Source organism: Xiphophorus maculatus, chromosome 21 (assembly GCF_002775205.1).
Source record: "Xiphophorus maculatus strain JP 163 A chromosome 21, X_maculatus-5.0-male, whole genome shotgun sequence".
In the NCBI taxonomy this organism is placed as follows: domain Eukaryota; kingdom Metazoa; phylum Chordata; class Actinopteri; order Cyprinodontiformes; family Poeciliidae; genus Xiphophorus; species Xiphophorus maculatus.
In genome coordinates this window covers 14,417,931-14,436,913 of record NC_036463.1, presented here as the reverse complement: position 1 = coordinate 14,436,913, position 18,983 = coordinate 14,417,931, and the positions used below count along the sequence as shown (strand labels likewise).

The 18,983-nt window shown below is 38.7% G+C and overlaps 1 protein-coding gene across 11 annotated transcripts in view; it reads left to right on the top strand.

Annotated features, from left to right (window-relative positions):
- Positions 1-75: 75 nt before the first annotated feature.
- kiaa1468 (KIAA1468 ortholog) overlaps positions 76-18,983 on the top strand; it is a 33,260-nt gene continuing 14,352 nt past the window's right edge. For 3 of the 11 annotated variants that reach the window (XM_023326262.1, XM_023326265.1, XM_014470341.2), the window contains exons 1-19: positions 76-634; positions 4,434-4,523; positions 7,566-7,637; positions 7,812-7,867; positions 7,988-8,101; positions 8,306-8,500; positions 8,809-8,903; positions 9,073-9,181; positions 9,274-9,431; positions 10,622-10,697; positions 10,778-10,873; positions 11,662-11,685; positions 16,053-16,165; positions 16,312-16,402; positions 17,548-17,619; positions 17,713-17,853; positions 17,945-18,109; positions 18,186-18,333; positions 18,444-18,600. In XM_023326262.1, the coding sequence (XP_023182030.1) occupies positions 181-634; positions 4,434-4,523; positions 7,566-7,637; positions 7,812-7,867; positions 7,988-8,101; positions 8,306-8,500; positions 8,809-8,903; positions 9,073-9,181; positions 9,274-9,431; positions 10,622-10,697; positions 10,778-10,873; positions 11,662-11,685; positions 16,053-16,165; positions 16,312-16,402; positions 17,548-17,619; positions 17,713-17,853; positions 17,945-18,109; positions 18,186-18,333; positions 18,444-18,600 (2,426 nt within the window). In that variant the 5' untranslated portion in view covers positions 76-180. The remainder of the gene's footprint in view (positions 635-4,433; positions 4,524-7,565; positions 7,638-7,811; positions 7,868-7,987; positions 8,102-8,305; positions 8,501-8,808; positions 8,904-9,072; positions 9,182-9,273; positions 9,432-10,621; positions 10,698-10,777; positions 10,874-11,661; positions 11,686-16,052; positions 16,166-16,311; positions 16,403-17,547; positions 17,620-17,712; positions 17,854-17,944; positions 18,110-18,185; positions 18,334-18,443; positions 18,601-18,983) is intronic. The other 8 variants (XM_023326269.1, XM_023326270.1, XM_023326267.1 and 5 more) reach the window with 6 other exon arrangements.

The window sequence follows — 18,983 nt, the reverse complement described above, 5'->3', positions numbered from 1 at the left end:
CTTTAAGAAGACGTCTCCAAGATTTAGCCAATCGTAATGTCGCATTCTTTCCCCCCCCCCCCCCCCCCAGCCATACACATCAGTATCCATTCAGGAAGACGGCTCTCTGATTAGCCTAGCCTTCCTGGATTTAATATATATATATATATTTATTTATATATATAAATATATATTGGAAAAATGGCGTCGGTCAACCCATTTGATGTCAGTGATTCTGATGAAGAAGCAGAACGACGTCCCAATGAGACGGTTGACACAGAAAGAAGTCCGAGCGAGGGGGCGCCAGGTCCACCGCCAGGCAATGCCTTCTCTCTACCTGCAGATGCCGAGCCGCCGACACTGCTGCTGTCTAGCAACCGGACAAGCCCCAGCGGTGAGGGCATGTCGGTTTCGGCCGCGGCCACATCCACTATGGCAGGCGGTGTGGAGACGCGGGTGTCCGTGGATGTTATCGCTGCTCAGCTATTGCGGGACCAGTACATTCTTACGGCCCTGGAGTTTCACACTGAACTGCTGGAAGCAGGCAGGGAGCTTCCGCGGCTAAGGGATTATTTCTCCAACCCTGGCAACTTCGAGCGACAAAGCGGCACTCCACCTGCCAAAGACCAGGTGCTCGGACCTGGAGGACCACTGAGTAAGTAGCGTTAGCTCATCTTGATGCTACTAGTAGCAGGTTGCCAACCCTGTCTTTACTGCGGTATCACATAAAAAATAACTCACTAGCTCGTTAATGTTAGCTCAGAACCTGGCTGTAGTAGTCAGTTGATCTCGAGATCGCAGCTTTCTGCTCCTGCCCAACCCCTTGAGGGCCGCAGTCATCAGACGGGTTTTGTGGGTCAGTTATCTTGGCAGCTTGATCAGTGCCTTAGGTCAAGAGAACCCTTTCAATTGACAGATGACGATCGATTGAAAGGGCTAGGTAATATTGTGATGGACCTGGTGTAATAAAACATCCCTTTCTTCAGGCCACCTGCAGGTCAGAAGTCAAACAAACTACAACTGCAGAATAATCATTAGGAAAGAGAGGTATCCTTGCGATACCTGCCTTTACATTATTAGTTGCAGATACGCCAAAACATATATTTTCTGTCAACTTTCTCAACATGCAAAGACTGCCTTGCATGTGTTCATCTTGTTCTGTGCCACACTCATACAATAAAATTAAATTAGCTGTTGCATGCAGTATGTCTTAAGCATTCTCATCTACTTATGGGGCTTCTAATAGAATAACTAGTGCCTGAAGCTGGAGAGCCTCATAGGCAAACGCAACATGCAAATAATTACCATAGTTACTGCCTGCATCACAAATAAACCTTGTTTATTTGTAACCTTACCTGTTGTGAAAAGGGATTGACTTTCATGAGATTCTCATAAAAAAGATAACATTAGCCAGAAACACAATTATTTAATTTTATCATTATATCCAAACAAAACTTTAGGACAAAAATATGTATTATCTGACTGTCTTTATTTAAAACAAAATAGCATAACATATCCATTAGTATCTGTCATAGGTTATTATTGATCTGACAAAAATGGACGGCAAAAAAACCAGAATCCCACTTTGGTCATCATGTAGGAGCGTCAGTACTTCAGAACGTTCTCCTGTTATCTCGGGAGTTTGCTGTGTTGGCATCATTTGGGTGTCAGGTTCTTGGTGTCCTTCGGATGTCAGGTCAGAAGTTTAAAACTGTATATTCAAAGCAGAAAACACAAACTGACTGTTCTACAAGTTGGACAGAGAGAGCGCTCTAGTAACTGGATGAAACCCACAAAAGGTGTGGAGCACGACAACCTTAAAAATAAAAAAAGGTATTTGAAAAGCGTGACATACCGAGACAGCTCCCTAATTGTGGTACTGACAGGACTGTCATATGGGAATATTCATCTAAGTCTTCATAGCTGCTGATAAAATATGACAAAAAAGAAACATAATTGTCATATCAACTCTTGACCAAAATAGAAAGAAATGAAAACAAAACTATGTGCACCCAAAAGGGAAAACTTTGGCTGACATCACGTCATGTTTTGTTTCCTGCCAAACCCAACAACAAGAGCTCAATAATTATATATATATTTTTATTAGTAAATATTTATTTTATGACTGAAATATATTGTGAGATAGGAAAATAACCACCAATATTCATATCACAAAGAAACTAATTAGTGCTGCAGAATCTCATTCTTTCAGAGGAGTAAAACTCACAAATGTCATGTGTCATGTGAGCTATAAAAGTAAAATAAAACCCCATACTTTCTCTGCTGCCCAGCTATAAATGTTTTCGATGGGGCCATTCAGAACACGGAGCCTGTGTCAGCTCATCATGTGCAGCTGATTGCAGCGAGCATTCAGCCGGGGAGTGACTGGGCCGCCGGTGCTGCAGCTGCTGCTCCCGGCCAGATGACACAGCAAGACATTTCCCACCCTTTTTTAATCATCAGCCGGAAGGTTTCGGTGATGTACTCTTCACACCAGGGCTAGATAATCAAATAGTTGTTTGATCATAAGACACATTTTAGGGCGTAATGGCCGTATGCACGCTTTTTGAGCAAGAAAAAAAAAAGTTAATTGTATTTGGGGGTTCTTGCCTACAAAGCTCGGATGTAAGCTGCACACAGAATGAGTTTCATGTTGTGCTCAATGCTGAGATACAGTTGGTTTGTCATAACTATTGACTTGTTTTATTTTTGATCCAAACAACAAAAACTTTGTAATTATTTAATTCTGGTTTTCTGTTAGACTCCTTCAAAAAATCTGAAGCACATTTTTCTCATCACCCTTGTCTGAGCCAAACTAAACATTCCACATCCTGACAAGGTGTGAGTTTTCGCCTTAAGGCATGTCTAATGTGGCAACCACAAAAAGCACGGACATTGCAAAATAAAAATTTAGAATACAAATACTTTCTTGCTTGTAATAGTAATCTGGATCCCGTTTAAGCTAAAAATTTTCTTTGTATGGGTAATTACTTAATAGCATTGACAATAATTTAATAAAAAAAACATTCCCTTGCATGCACCTACAGACACTGTAATTAAGAGATGATAAATACACTGTAATATGCTTCTTTGTTGATAAACTGGTTGTACTAACAATGCAAGAGGATCATGTTTCTTTTATATCAGTTTATGTTGGAAATGAACCCTAAACATAGACAAATTTTAATATCTATTGGAGATGACCTGAGTAAATCTGAAATGCAATTTCAAATTATGAGTTCATTTATCAAAGGCAACAAACTCCAAACAAACATGAATCTTTTGTCATAGGGGAGGAATATTTGCTAACCTTTTTTTTTTTGCTTTAAAATTATCCACATTGGAAGTTCATACTTTGATATTTCTTATTTAAAAACTGTGTTTTATATTTATTCAGGTGTCATGTGTGGCAACAATTAATGACATCTTTAAGGGGCAGTGTTTTTCACAGCACTGTTTATCGTTGGACCAGTCCCAGACTCCTTCAGTCTACTCTGATTTATGTCTCGGTAATCTTACTACTGCCCCATTTGTCCCATGCTCATTTACATTGTAAACCAGTGTTATTCTTGCCAAGAAGACTCTTCATTAAATTAAATGAGCTTGTTGGCAACATCCTGGTATTGTATCTGGCCCCATTTTTTTCAAATACTTCTTTGTTTCTACTCTATGCTCGTTTATTGGCTGATGAGGCGTGTTCATTTTGATTCAGGCATATAAAAGAACCACTAAATGCCTGATTCCCATTATGAAATTCTGATTTTATTTTTATGTATTTTATTTTTTTTTGTGCCGGTGGTTAAATGTGCACACATTCAATTTCTCTGTTGTTGTGGTGTGATGAACGGTTCCTAACTGAATTCTCAATGGAACTATGAGATGTATCCTTTTTGAAACTGTATTTTAAAACACCTAAAACATAAAGTTAACAAGCTTGACTATTTTAGGCCAACACAACTACATTTAGCCTGAGCCTATCCTGTCTGTGGATGATGGAACTAATGCAGTCCAGTGGAAAGAAAGCTAACACCATTGACAAAGCAAACCAGGCAGCCAAGCTCAGTGTAATATGATCCTGAATGTGCTTATTTATCAGCTTTATCTATCCTCAAAAGTTTTAAATTTGTTTTTCTTCCCCTATGCTCAGTTTTAAAGTTGCGTCTTAATATCTGTTTCCATTATGTTAAGCAAAATCTATTTTTTATTACAGTATATGTATGCGCTGTGAGGACTTTTCAGTTTATACTGATCTCTGCTTTAAAAGTTTATATGAACCAACTCTGTCAATGTGTGAAGGAGAAGGCTCCTACATTTAAAGGGAGTGTCTCTGAAGCCCTTTCCTAATTCATTGCCACATTTCTTAAGCTCTGTTAGCTGGGAAATTCTTTGCGTAATTGTTGCAATTGATGTTACTCCTGTCTCACTGCTGCCTCTGTGTTCCTGTTTCTGTGCAGATCGAGCAGGCAGTATTAGCACCTTGGACTCTCTGGACTTTGCGCGTTACTCAGATGACGGCAACCGAGAGTCAGACGAACGAGTGGCAGGTAAGATGAACCATAGCGTCATGGATCCAAGCAGCGACGACTGTTTTACCTTTGGGGAAATAAAAGACGACAGGAGAAGAGAAATGGGCCTTACGTCTCATTAATAACGTCAACTCCTTTAGCATGCTTGTTAGAGAATATTGCCTAAATATGCAACGTTAAATAATCCAAACTTTTTGAATTAGCACTACAATAAATTAGTGGTAGAGGTACATTTAAATTTCTTGTCAGACTTTGGGATTTGGGTTAAGGTTTTTGTAGCGCCACTTGAATTGTCCAACTTATGGTGTCAGGCAGTGGTATTTTTGTTACATGACCTACTTCACTGCTTTTTTTGTTTGTTCTTTTTAATTGCACTTTCTTACCACTTTGGAGCTGTCAACATTTTTCATAGTCGAATCAATTTCTAATTGTGCCTTGCACTATTTGAATACCACCTTACAACTCTACATGTTCAAGCACCTGCTCAAGCATTAGCCTTTTCTTTGTTTTAAGGTGCATTTGGACGAGTAACTGTAGGTTGTTCACAAGGAATTCATTTTTTAAAACATCTCTTTATGGCGAAAATGTAGCCTTTATCTAAAGGATTTGTATCAGTCCCAACATAAGCTAGGTGTTAGCATCTACAATGCATAAAATAGAAGGTTTAACATGAACTGTTATCATCTTTTTGCTGTTGTCATGGTTAGCATTGAGCCCCAAATGCCCAAAATCATAACTCTGATTTTGTTACCAGAGCAGGAAATTTTCTTAAAGATCTGGGGCTAAGGCTTTCTTGCAGATGGAACTGAATGGGATAATTTCCAATAAATTACAGTATTATTGAAAAGTTAATTTATTTCCGCAAATTAATTAAAAAAGTAAAACCTGCATATTGATCGATTCAGTACACACAGAGAGATTTATTTCTAGCACTTATTCTGGTAATTTTAATAATTATTGAAACATGTCAAATTCCTCAGAAAATAGAAATATTACGTCAGATGAGATACAGACAACAATTTTGAATTTATAAATGTTGGCTTTTTTGACAAGTAGGTTTATGTTTCACACAGTACTTGATCGAGGCTGCTTTTGCTTGAGTTACTCCATCAGAGCACCGTGACACAGAGACGATCACCTTATGGCTCTGCTTAAATGTTATAGAAGCCCAATTTGCTTTAATAGATGTCTTTAGCTCATCCACATTGCTAGGTTTGCTGTCTCTTGTCAACTTCCAGGCAATGCTCTATAGATTGTCAGTAGGATTTAGTTCAAGTGAGTCTGTGTTTTGTTGCTCTTGAAGCACTTGCTCCGACCACACCTTATGAGTCTTTGTTTCACAGCGCCGTCAAGGCTATCAATCCATGTTGCTCACAAACCTTTTTTTTTTTCAACTACACTGTTTTCTTCCTCTCAACTTTCCTCTACTTGAGTATGGCACTCTGAACAGGCAGCTTCTTTAGCAGTGACCTTTTGTAGTTTATCTTGTGGATACTGCATGTCAAGTCTTCAGGTTGAATGTGGTCATAAAATCCTGTCTCAATATTACAAATATAAATTTTTATTGGGTCTAATGTAAAATTTTAATTTCCTAGGAAACAGAATTTTGAGTTTTCATTTGCTGTTTGGTATAATTTTTAACATTTCTAGATATAAATTCTAAATATGTCTAATTGTGTAATGAATGTTACAAGTTTCACTTTTTGAGTAATTTTCATTACTAAAATATTTAAACTTTTATGCTAATATTCAAATTTATTGAGATGCATACATACAGTATATTCAGTTCACTAATTTCCTTTCGGGTCTTTTATTACTTGATTGAAATCAGAGACATTTACTAACAGATACAGTTATATCTATCATGCAGCAGAGATTTTGGTTTCACATCCATAAATGGTGATTTGATCAAACAATTATTTAAAGACACCTTTTCTGTACAAAATGTGCACTTCCACCCCCACCCCCACCACTTTGATCCATACCTGTTGTCATCTCCCACAAAGTGCTCTTCTTGTTAAAACGCTGCCCCCCCGGCTGTCTGACTCTGGGTTTTCTGGCTTTCTCCTGACGTTGATCAAACCCCAGTGAAATTCTGGACAAGTCACTCCATCCAGACTAGCATTTTGTTTTGGTTTTATTTAACTTTTTTATTTTCTTTTATATATACCTCTCCCCGTTATCCAGTTCATGGGTTTCCATTTTGTTCAGATTGCAACCTGTGCACTCTTCATCTGTAGAAAAGTTTACATGAGATTATGATTAAAAAGACACAATTTTGTATTGCAGGAAGAACTTAGGTTAACTGTTACTTCATATAGAAATACAATCAGAACAAAACACAGATTTTCAGTGCACAGATATGCAACATTGTTCCCTTGCTCCATTGCTTATCACTTCTTGCGTGTGTTCTGACTCTGACGTGTGAATCTTGTTTGTTCCCTATTCTTTTTTTAAATGTTACATTAGGAGCATATATTGCAAGTAAAATATTTATCCTCACCTGCTGTTTCTCTGTAGCTTGTAAGACATGAGAAACAATTTGCTAATGTGAATACTTTCTTGAAGGATAAATAGAAAAATGACTCTGAAACTGAAACAAAAACTGAATCATGTCTGAATGATTTGACTCCTTTTTCTTTTAGCTCAGAGCCGATTTGTTGATACAGCTATGCTGGAATCTGTGAGGAACAAGTTCCCTGTGCAGCATTGTCCTTTGAGTGCTTGGAAACCAGTTGCCTAGGAGGAAACCTAGTGTCAGACAGCTCCTAGATTAGAGAAAATTAAAAAACAAATTGACCACCATTTACAAATTTGATGGCAGGAAAACCACCTGCCTGTCATTAAACCTAGAGGCAGGTTTACCATGATCCTCTGCTGCATGCGTTTTTGTTGTTGTTTTTTCTATGAACCCATGATCTGCATGCTTTTTTTTTTTTTTTTTTTTTTTGCTTCATTTGATCTTCAGTGTCATATTTTCAAATGCCCCATCTTTGCTTAATTTTGTGCCCTGTGTTTGGTTGGATCCACTTCCTGTGTGTGTTGTCATTTCCTGTCCAGTGCTGGAGTTTGAGCTACGGAAAGCAAAGGAGACCATTCAGGCTCTGCGGGCCAACTTGACTCAGGCAGCAGGTGTGGCGTACTTTTAACTTCTTCTCCACCTCAACCTTTCTTGTTGCAGTTTTCTCTCTCTCTTTTTTTCTCATTACAAAGAACTTCAACGAGAAAGTTAATCCTCAGTACTGGTTCAAAATTTTTTTTTATTATTTTCTTTTTTTTTTTTTTTCCATTTTCTCAATTTCTCAGAGAGTGAAGTGGCATCTCAGGAGAGAAAAAACTTCAAATCGAGTCCTGAAATCCAGGTGGGGAATCTGTTGAAATAAAGTGAAAGGAAAATATTAGATTCATTCTTTAATGCTTCATAAGATATAACCACAAACACTCTAGCTAAACTTTCACCCTGTTCTTTTCTCCTTCATCAGGAGCCCATACGCCCACTGGAGAAAAGAGCCTTAAACTTCCTTGTGAATGAATATTTATTAAAAAATGAATACAAACTCTCATCCATCACCTTTTCTGATGAAAACGATGACCAGGTAAAATCTTTTTTCCGTTCATAGGTTATTTCAACAAAAGATTTTCTTTTGTTCTGAAGGAAAATAATAACTTCCAACTGGTGATTTTAAGCAGATTCACGTTTAGATCAGTTATTTAGATGTCTTACCGTCCTGCTTATGAGCTTAAAAACACATCCATTCCCTGAATACTTCCTTCTTATTTTGTTTCGTATTCATCTCCAGGACTTTGAATTGTGGGATGACGTCGGTCTCAACATCCCAAAACCTCCTGACCTGTTGCAGCTCTACAGGAACGGAGGCAGCACGCTTTCCTCTCCAACAGATAAGGTGGACGCGTCTGTCGGTGTGGCTTTTGGTGATCTTCCAGGAAACTGCATCTCTCGAGAGCCCCAAAAGAAGCCTGACCTGTCGCAGCAGGTGTGTATAAGCAGTTTTCTCTATATGTGTATTTACAGTCTGATCGCTTCTAGGTAACGCTGCCTTGTTGCAGTAACTCTGAAAAAGCAGCCCTAACTATTCACTTACATAAAGATATTTTTCAGTTGGTAGAAATTTCTGTTTTAAAAAATCCCTTCTGTAAAATTTTGATTTTCTGAATATCTGTCTCGATCTTCATCCAACTCTTATAAAACCAAACAATATTGGTGAAGTCACTAATTTCTTGATATGTGTAATACACTTTTTTTTTTTGCCAGAATTTCCCATTTTTTGTGTGTTTTCTCTAGCAACAGTCAGAAGTTGTGCAAGAACTGGAATACCAGCTCAACCTCCTAAACAGTGAGAAGCAGAGTCTTGCTGAGCAGATAAAGAAACTGCAGAGGTAGCTGCTTGCACACCACTCACTCAGGGAATGATATCGTCTTCTGTGCTGCTGATGAGCCTTTCATTCATTCTTTTTTTTTCTATGGCTTATTTTTAGTGATGCTGCAAAAAAATGTCAATATTTCTGACATGTTCATGACATTTCTTTTTTTAAAATTGCTTCACAGTGAGATTCAGATCCTGAAAAAGAGTGTCTCGTCTCCGCCTCCGGCCACTCTGGAGCTTTGCTCCTCCTCTAGCTCCTCAAAGCCCTGCTCCACTAATCCTCCTTCTGTGGTATGTGACTTTTTTATTTATGTGTACAAATTATATAAACAGATGTCTGTGTATTACTCTCGTTTTTGTTTTTTTTTTCTTCTTGCTCTCAGCCTTCTTTAGATAATGGTCAATATCTAGACATTCGAGGGGTGTCGGAGGCTGGAAATGACCTTGTATCGACCTCCACTCAGAACACATCACAGTCCCAACAGCAGACCTGCAACAAAACTACAAGTCAACAACGCGTCCAGTTTGATCAACCAAACAGGTTAGTGGAAATCTCAGGAAAAATCACATCTATATCTCCTTGTCATCCATAATGACTGAAGGACTTGACTGATTGATTTCACTCTGAAGTTAGTCACTGCATTACTTGTTTTATTTCATTAAATCTAAAAACTGCACAAGTACCCAGAACTGATTGTCAAACTCGTAATTTTTCTCAACACAAGAGACAGATTCTGTAAAACACAGTTTTGAATTCTTTAGTTTTCTATGTAGACTAAAGGGCCATGTGAGTATGAAGTAATTTTAATATCACTATTACTGTTTTTTTTATTCTTCTGTTTATGTTGTGCTGTAACTGTATAATTTCTACAATAAAGAACAACTTCTAAATTTAATTTGTTCTCCCCTTTGATTTCCATATTTCTAAATTTCTAAATACATTGACTTCACTTGAATCAATCAGTGGGGGCTCTGAAACTCGCCTTCAACACACCCAATACAAATTGATCTGTCTTTAGTATTTTTCAAGAGCCACAACTAAAGTGAATGTTATCAATTTCTATGTCTGGGCAGCTTCAGTCACAGGCCTTTTTTCCAAAAAGCATTTGTATTTATTTTTTCTCTTCCACTCAAAAGCAACCATGGCTAAGTTAAATTGTTGTTTAAATGCTCTAAATATTTGAATAATATCAGGTATTGAATTATCCCAAAATTAACAGATGAAACCATTTTTTGCGAAGTTGCATCATATGCCCACTAGATGGCGGTAGACATCTGGCTTTGCAAACATGATGGACAGGCTGCCCGCTTGTGTGAAAATGCAGATTTCTGCTCTTGCTGACAGAGGACATAGGATTTGTTTCAGCATTTTTACTTCTAATCCTTTCACTTATAACACTTAGTGCCTCACCCATTACATAATCATAGTTGTTTTTCTATTTATAACAGATGGACTGGATTCAGTTAAAGGCCATGCAACTTGTATTCTCACAATACTGTTTTAATGTCTTTTTGCTCTGACTTAATTTAGCACATTTTATATGGAAGGCAAACAGCAGTTGCATGAGAAAGTGGCAGGAGTTTAGCTCTCTTGCAGCTTGGCTTTGTTTGCACCTCTGTCATTTTGTGGTCGGAGCAATCGCCAAGCCCCTTTTTTGGGGAATTAACTGGAATTGTGGAGCGCTGTACTATAATGATGGTTTCCAACTTGACTTTTTCCTGCTATTCCAGGAAGTTATCCCCGGCCTTCCAGCAAGCCTTGCTGTCTTTCTGCAGAATGTGCTCCGAGAGTCGACTCGGAGCCGAGGTCAGCAACACAAAATAGCGGGAAGATGATCGATACATTTAAGGGCAGCAGAAATTGATGCGTGTCCCTCCTCCCTCCAGGTGTCTCGCATAGCAGACAGCGAGGAAAGCGTGATGCTGATGCTGGGCCGCTGTCTTCCTCACATTGTCCCCAACGTCCTCCTTGCTAAACGAGAGGTAATCCTCCCACCCACCGTTTCTACTGCCCCTCTGCGCTTCTCTTTCTCGCCACCCTGTTTCCGATCAATCACATGCATTTTGTCTTAATATCCAATAGATGCACACAGAGCAGCAGGACTAAGCAGGGGGATCATTTTGGGGAGCTCTAACGACTTGATCATCTTTGATCTGTACTGTGCCTATGTTGGTACTAAACCTTTAAGTCTAAATAAACTAAAGATGTATTAGCTTATTTTTGTTAAGCAATTTTTTAATGTCTGTATATTTTAGATATTAATAAAAGACCTAATCTTCCTATCAGACTTTGCTTAACTTAGTAAAGCATGCTTACACACTTCAACATTGCAGAAAAGTTTTTTCCATAGAGTATTTCTTTTTTCTTGGATATGTTTTTCCTTCAAGTAGTTGTCGAAATCCAGCATACCTGTAGCGTGACAGTGCACACTGTGTTGGAGACTTCTAGTCTTCTGGAGGTTGGTTTGTTATTTAAATGTCAACCCACAAAATTTGTGCGCCGTTTTATAGAGTACTTACTTACTTAGCAAATAAACATTCTCAGCCTGTAAATCTCCTGCTGCCTTGTGTCTCATCTATTGATTTTGAAATGTCATCCTGTTTTAAGGAGGCATTCGTTTTCACTTCATCATCCTCATCGTCATTTCTCTGCTGCTACTTTGGATTGATCTGTCACATTTTGCTGGCCTTTTGCCTCTTCACTGGTTTTTATTTCTATTCCTCTTTTCGTCTCACTCATTCTCTCACTCTCATGCATGCCTCTCTTCTAGAGAATGGTTTCACATCTTTGCCAGGTGAGTCTTTCACGCACTCATCTGCATGGTTCTGACGTGTAGATTTAAGCGACTTATGGCCAACTTTCCCCTGAAGCTACAACTGCTAAGAGAGGTGACAAATAAGTGCATTAAATAAGTAAATACATAAAGAGTGTAAGGAAATTCAGAATTATTTCCCATAGCTTAAAAAATTCTTGAGTTTTGCTATCCTGCTGTACAAAGTTTAGCAGTTTTAGCTTTTTAGGGGTTTTGTGTGATTTTCCTGCTTATTTTCCACTAGTTGCTGAAGCTTTTCTATTCCTGATGTTGGAATATTCTGGTTGAAAAATCCATACAAGTTAATTAATCTTAATCATGTTAACAACAAGTGCAGTTGAAATCAGAAATGTACATACACAAAATAAAGACACTTTTTATTTCTCACTATTTGAAGTTAAATCAGACCAAACTTCTGTTTTAGGTCACTTGGAATTAGTAAAATTACATCTATTTGCTAAATGCCACATTAATAAGAAACATGTGAAAGGAAACCCAAATGGTTTGCCTTTTATTTTATTGTTTTGTTTTGTTTGTTTTTTTTTACCTTTTAAAGCACTTTGCGTGCATAATGTGCTCTATAAATAAAGATTGAGTGATTGATTGTTCCAAGTCATGAATTTCAAATGCATTACTACCAAATACCGTTGAAATGTATGTAAGCTTCTGATTTTGTTTACATTATCTCCCGGATTATTTAGATTTCTCTGACCTATTTTCAAGGATTTTTTTTTTTATTGTCATGCCAGCTTTGCTTGTTTGTGGTACAAAATCTGGACTCAGGTCCCAGACTAAAATCGAATACGTAAATAAATAATAAAGTCATTCTACGGTACCTGAAACTAAAGAAGTTTGGTCCAATTTAACTTCAGACAGTGATCAGTGATAAACAAGGGTATTTGTGTCTTTTTATTTGGTGCATGTCAACTTTCTGGTTAAAACTGCAGAGATATTTTTTATTTATTTATTTTTATTTTTTTAGCTGTCATGTTTCACTTTGGATAAATATTGATACCCCATAAACTCGTTCACATTTGTCATGTTTCAGCACAAACATCTGTCTATTTTATTGGAAAAAAAATATTATGTTCCAGCACAAAGAAGCAAATAACTGAAGAAAAGTTAGTTTTACAACTTTTAGAACACCACACCATTGCAAGAAAAGACTCACAAATCTTTGTCAGTAAAAATTTTGAAAGCTTTCCACTGATTCTCAATTTATTTATTTTTATCCAGAATTATCCTGTATGTAGCTCCTCCCATCTGCCCATTAACTCAGACCAACTTCATTGTTTCTGCTAAGGGGAAAAAACAGCATGTTCACATTATGATGCTGCCACCATCATGTTTTTCTTTGTAACATGTGAAGGGGGACATTTTCTGCAGCCACAGCATTTTGAATATAAAGATTTACATTTTGTTGGCTGAATACAAATGCACACCTCACTTTTCAGATTTTGTTGGGAAAAACGTGTTTAATTACTTTGCAGTGCTCCATCACAGTGTGAAAAGTTCATGAGGTATGAATACATTTGCAAGGTCATTGCAGCAGTACTGAATCAGAATTTAAATTTTTTTCTGTCCTGTTGGTTATCTCAGACAGTAGATAATGATATTGAAGAGCAAGTGGTATAGAATCGGGCAGGGGGGGAGTGTTGAAATAGGTCAAGCAGTAACCGTGGCTCCCCTTAAGCTAAAACAACAGACACCTGCACAGGTGTACACTCTGACTACCTGCATGCAGTTTGTGTTTATGTCTGTCTATTGTACACAAATACAAAGTATTTGAATCTTCGAACCGTGTTGAAACGTGATATGTCACAATTTGTGATTGTCTAAAAGAGGTAAGTCTGGTTGTAGTAAATTGCAGTTTCACTGCTTTGCATATCGCCTTGGCAATGTAGGTGTAGTGAACCTCAGGCCGTTAAGAAGCTCCTAATCTCCTTCCTAAATCAAGGTAAACAAAGCAAAGGGAGAGGTTGGTGAGAAATAAAATTACAGGGAAACACTAATCCTTTGGAGCCCCTCTTTAGTGTTGTGGACTTTGCTCTGTGTCAGTTGGATTCACAGATCATTACCCCATGTATTCATAAGCAGAGGCAGCTGCTCACACTTTTACTTTGCAACTTGAAACTTTGTGCCCACAAGCCTGGGGACCAGACTAAAGTCACTGTCACATTCACAAGCCTGTAAATGTGAATGTGAAGGCTTGTAAATGTGACACCCACTGAAAAGCAAAATATGTTTGACCTGAAACGGTGAATTGTTTCAAACTGCCTGCCACCTGGCTTTGTTATTAGACTCTGTAAATCAGTAAACATTGTGTTTCAGGTACAAAACTGTATTGTAGTGCTGGAATTTGAACTGCATCCAATTATTATTATTATTATTTTTTTTTTGTAGTTTTGTTCTAAACCATCAACTTCTCAATTTCATTTTGTACACCAATGATAATTTTGTGGCCAATTTCCAATTTTGCAATATTGCAAACATTTTGCTTTAAGTATTTTTCAAAGATGACAATCAGTTTTTTTTTTGTTTGTTTTGTTTTTTTTCACAAACTGAACTAAAAAAATTGTTTAGATCAAAAAAACATGAAAAAGCTTGGGAATTGTATTATTTTCTTGTCGCTATGTAAATGAGCCAGACTTACCTAAGACCATTTATAAACACAATTTTAAATCAGGTTGATTTCTTCATTAGGAATTTGCATGCAGTTTTTTTGGTGAGCAGGTAAAGTAAAATATTTCAGAATAAGATTCATTTTGTGTTTTTAAGCACCTCACTGTTTTGTTGATATTGTGGCCTAGCAGTACCTGGAGAGATTCTATACGTGCATAAGGAGATCATACAGAAAGGCCCCAGACCAGGATTCCAACCCAGCGCCTTATTGCTGCAAATCAACAGCGCTACCAGTTTTACATGGAAAATAATACATATCAGATTTCTAATTCAAATCAATTTGAGAAACACAAGCCATACAGCATCTGTTGTCGAGGGGCCTGACATCTTAGACAAGACAACAATATCTTGTTTGGCATCACATTTGTCTGTGTTGTGCAGCAATTTAACCTAAATATGTTTTAAATTGAAATTCAGTTAATTTAGTCTTCAGTCCTTGAATGTCAGTATGGAGTAGCTCTGGACTTTGAAGAGAAGCATTGAGCCAATTTGTCGCTTGGTCTCATTTTTCGCCACACAGTTTCCCAGAACAGGTCAGTTTGGTATGTTTAACGTCCTGAAGGAGTCTGTCTTTCAGAAACACAAGGCTTCGTACTCGAATAAAGCCGGGGTGGTTTCAAGGGTCTTAGATGTGTGCGCTCTATGAATTCCTCCGGTCATTTAATTGAGCCTGGGCTTTTGGCTTTTAGAAAACTGCTCTCATGAAGTACTTTCAGAAGCCAAGGCAAAAATTTATTAAATGTGACGGCTAGATTTGTTTGAACTTCGTTCCTTTACAACTTCTGAACACATGAACTGATTTCACCCACACACAACTTGTCATTAGCCACTTAAAACCATCCAGTGATACTTTATTATTGGATTTTTCTTTAGTTTGTACAAATCCGCCAGCCTGGCACTAACTTCACAAGGTCGGTCTAGCTTTGAGCATTGAGCGAATGACTCACCAGAACCCTATCTTTACCCAGTCCTCTCGATAATGTCCTAGTGTCGGTGTTCCGCTTGCTCCTCCAGAGCTTGGCAGGAGAATATTATATCTTCTCGGAAAGGAAGAAAAAAATAATATTTTTAACTCTGTTTGCACTCTTTAATTTTGGTGTGTTTGTAGGGAATGTAGGACTGACCGCAGTTTGGCCATGGAGGCCCTCTATCAAGGGCAACTGAGCACTCTCCCTTCTGGCTAGAGGTCCCATGAACTCTGCCTGAACTCTGGAGTAGAGCTCAGATTTAGGAGGGGAGCATGTTGTGTGTGTGTGTGGGTGGGGGGCATGTGTGTGTCTGTCTGTCTGTCAGTCAATATCTAGCTGTGTCTGTGTGTGTGCATGCAGTTTGTAAGCTTCTACAGTACGTAACATTAAATGTGTGTGTGACTCCAAAGCTGAATGAGTCCTTGTAAGACCGACATGATATTTGAGGTAAGCAAGTTTTCAGCGGTATTAAAGGACCCCCTATTTTCCTAAAGTTACCCTATGTGTCATATTCTGCCTGTGACGTTCCAATTTTCTTCCTGGTTTTATTGACCTAACCTCCTCCTCTATTGCTCCTGCTTTTCCATTGACTGACCTGCTCAGTGTCAACCACCTTTTCTTCTTCTTTTTTTTTTAGCTGCTTATGCAAGGTGTTTAATGTAATATGAGACCTTCTGTTTGTCCTCTTCTCCCCCTCAGGAGCTGATTCCCCTCATATTGTGCACTGCATGTCTTCACCCAGAACCTAAGGAGAGGGACCAGCTCCTCCACATCCTCTTCAACCTGATAAAGAGACCGGATGATGAGCAGAGGTAACTGTGTATATTGTAAACATAATGGACACAGGTTTAATTGTTCTGTGTCTTTTTAGGTTTTGCCATCCCGCTTAGACGAAAGAAAATAATATAGTATTCGTCCACTGATGCTTTCTCATATAAGTGGATTTGTGTACCCGTAGACAAATGATCCTGACGGGCTGCGTTGCATTTGCAAGACATGTGGGTCCCACTCGAGTCGAAGCCGAGCTGCTTCCTCAATGTTGGGAGCAGGTACAGTACATTCACTGCAATCAACACCATTTTTATTTTTTTCACTTGACGCCACTGAATTTCATTGCCTTTCAAAAGATATGTATACCCTTAGATCTTTTCACATTTTCTCATGTTACAACATCCATCCATCCATTCATCTGTCTTGTTTACACCCTTCTCCCTAATGGGATCAGGAGGGGTGCTGGTGCTTATCTCCAAGTGTGATTTCGGGCGAGAGGCGGGGTATACCCTGGTCAGGCCTCATGTTACAACAAGTCTAGTTTATTTGTGTAGCACATTTCAGCAACAAGGCAGTTCAAAGTGATTTACATCAGAAAAACATCATACAGTAGCCAGTTGTGTAAGCCATTAAACACTAAAGTTGGGGACTTTTCAAATTTTTATTGGTGTCACATTTGGAAGGCCATGTCTCGTTTTCCTTCTGATTTGCAGTTGTATGAAAGACAAGTGTGTGAATACATTGATGGTAATGCGAGTGAGCTCACAAAATGTAACAAAGCTGTAGCGGTGTGAAGCATATGCGTGTGTCAAGTTATATTAATAATGGACAGATTCCACCATCAGTAAATTTCATATGTAATGTTTTACCTTCTTTCATATTTTACTCTAGACAAAAAATATACTTTTACTTTCTTTTAAGCTATTTTACAATTTATCCAGGGTCAGAGGTCAAGATTTTTAATCATTTTATTTATTTTGAGTGCCTAATACCCCATACAGATATATATTTAAATGTAAATTATGCAAGAGATGTCCTAATCCTTGATGTAAATTATAAAGAAATCACTTTGTTTCAGCCAGAAATCTTTTTAGTGCTGCTCTCTGATTATGAAAATTGCTTTCAGTGCTTTGTGAGAGACCCTGGCAGGAATGAGATAGCAGTTTTGTTTTTATTGCCACCTGTGCAACCACACTCATGATCAACAGAAAGCTATTGCCGTGGCAATAGCCGCTGCCAGCCGTCCAGAGGCTGAGAATCTGCAGACAAAGACAAACTGTGGTTTCCACAGGGTCAGCATGTTTATGACACTCCACTTGTTTCCATTCCATTGTGACTGCAACCCCAGTCTGTCTGTCTTCCTTTTCAACTTATGTTCCTCTTTTACATTCAACATTTGTGTGTGTACATTTGGCCTCCACAGATTAACCACAAATATCCTGAGAGGCGGTTGTTGGTGGCTGAAGCCTGTGGAGCCTTAGCTCCGTACCTGCCTGTAAGTTTAAACTGAGCACAGAGTTCAAACGAGGGTTATGTAGTTTTGTTGGTTTCTTTTTTAAAACCCTCACTTCTTCCCTCTTGTTTTCAGAAGGAAATCCGTAGCTCGCTGGTGTTGTCTATGCTGCAGCAGATGCTGACTGAGGACAAGGCTGACATGGTCAGAGAGGCTGTGGTCAAAAGTCTGGGTATTATTATGGGTTACATTGATGACTCTGACAAATACGCCCAGGTAAATATCCTGGGAAAAGGAATGTAAATCATGGCTTTCTTTTTAATCCCACTCAACTGATCCACACAAACTGCCGCTTTATCCTTTGCAGGGGTTTGAGTTAATGCTGCTCTCGCTTGGGGACCCATCAGAGCGGGTGGTCAACGCAGTCCACCAGGTCTTCATTCCTGCCTTCGCTGCCTGGACCACAGAGCTGGGCACCCTGCACACTGCACTCATACCTTCTCTGCTGGCTCGTATAGAGAAACTGCTTACAGTTGGGTTTCTGTGTGTTGCTTTATTTGGGTCTGGTGTAGTTTGTTTTTCATGCTAACCGAGACTTTTCTCCGCAGCAGGGAGAACACGGACTGGATGAGCACAAACTTCATGTTTTCCTGTCAGCTCTCCAGTCCCTTATTCCACCTCTGTTTGCAGTGGTGCTGCAGAATGCACCCTTCACCAGCAGAGCCAAGCCACACGAAGACATACCTGCAATAGAAGGTAAAATGCCCAAGAATGCATACACGTCTCTGTTTACAAAAATTGCAATAGGTCAGCAGAAGCTCTAGCCGAAAGATGGGGTGAATGAGCAGCGTTTGTCTGTCACCCAGTGACCCGGTTCCCGAGACCGGCCTCTCCTCTTCAGGACATGGCTATCATCATTGGGAACAGAGAGCTGCTCAGCTCCCTGCTGCTCCTCTATGACCACCAACTGGAGCATGAAGGAACCACTGGCTGGGAAAGCCTCCTGTGGGTGGTCAACCAGCTGTAAGATATACACACATGAGCACTTAATGTAAAACCTACTAGATAAGGGGAAATTAACACAGATTTAAGAAGTTCAACAAAATTTTAATGATTCATTTAAACTTGTTTTTGAAGATTTCAACTAATGTAAATAGATACATTTAGACTGTGGCTTGCACATGTATGCTGCTTGAACTTTCTCTAATTTTGGCAATGTACTGCCACAAACTACACTATTTTATGGAGATTAGAAATGATAGACCAACATGTCATATAAGCTTTTCAAAACATAGAAACTATAAACTCTGTTAGTAGTTTATGGGAGACTTGTTCCAGAAAGCTTTTATTTGTGACTGCAACTTCAGCTTTACGGATCAGTGCTGAATACATGCCGCACTTTTCAG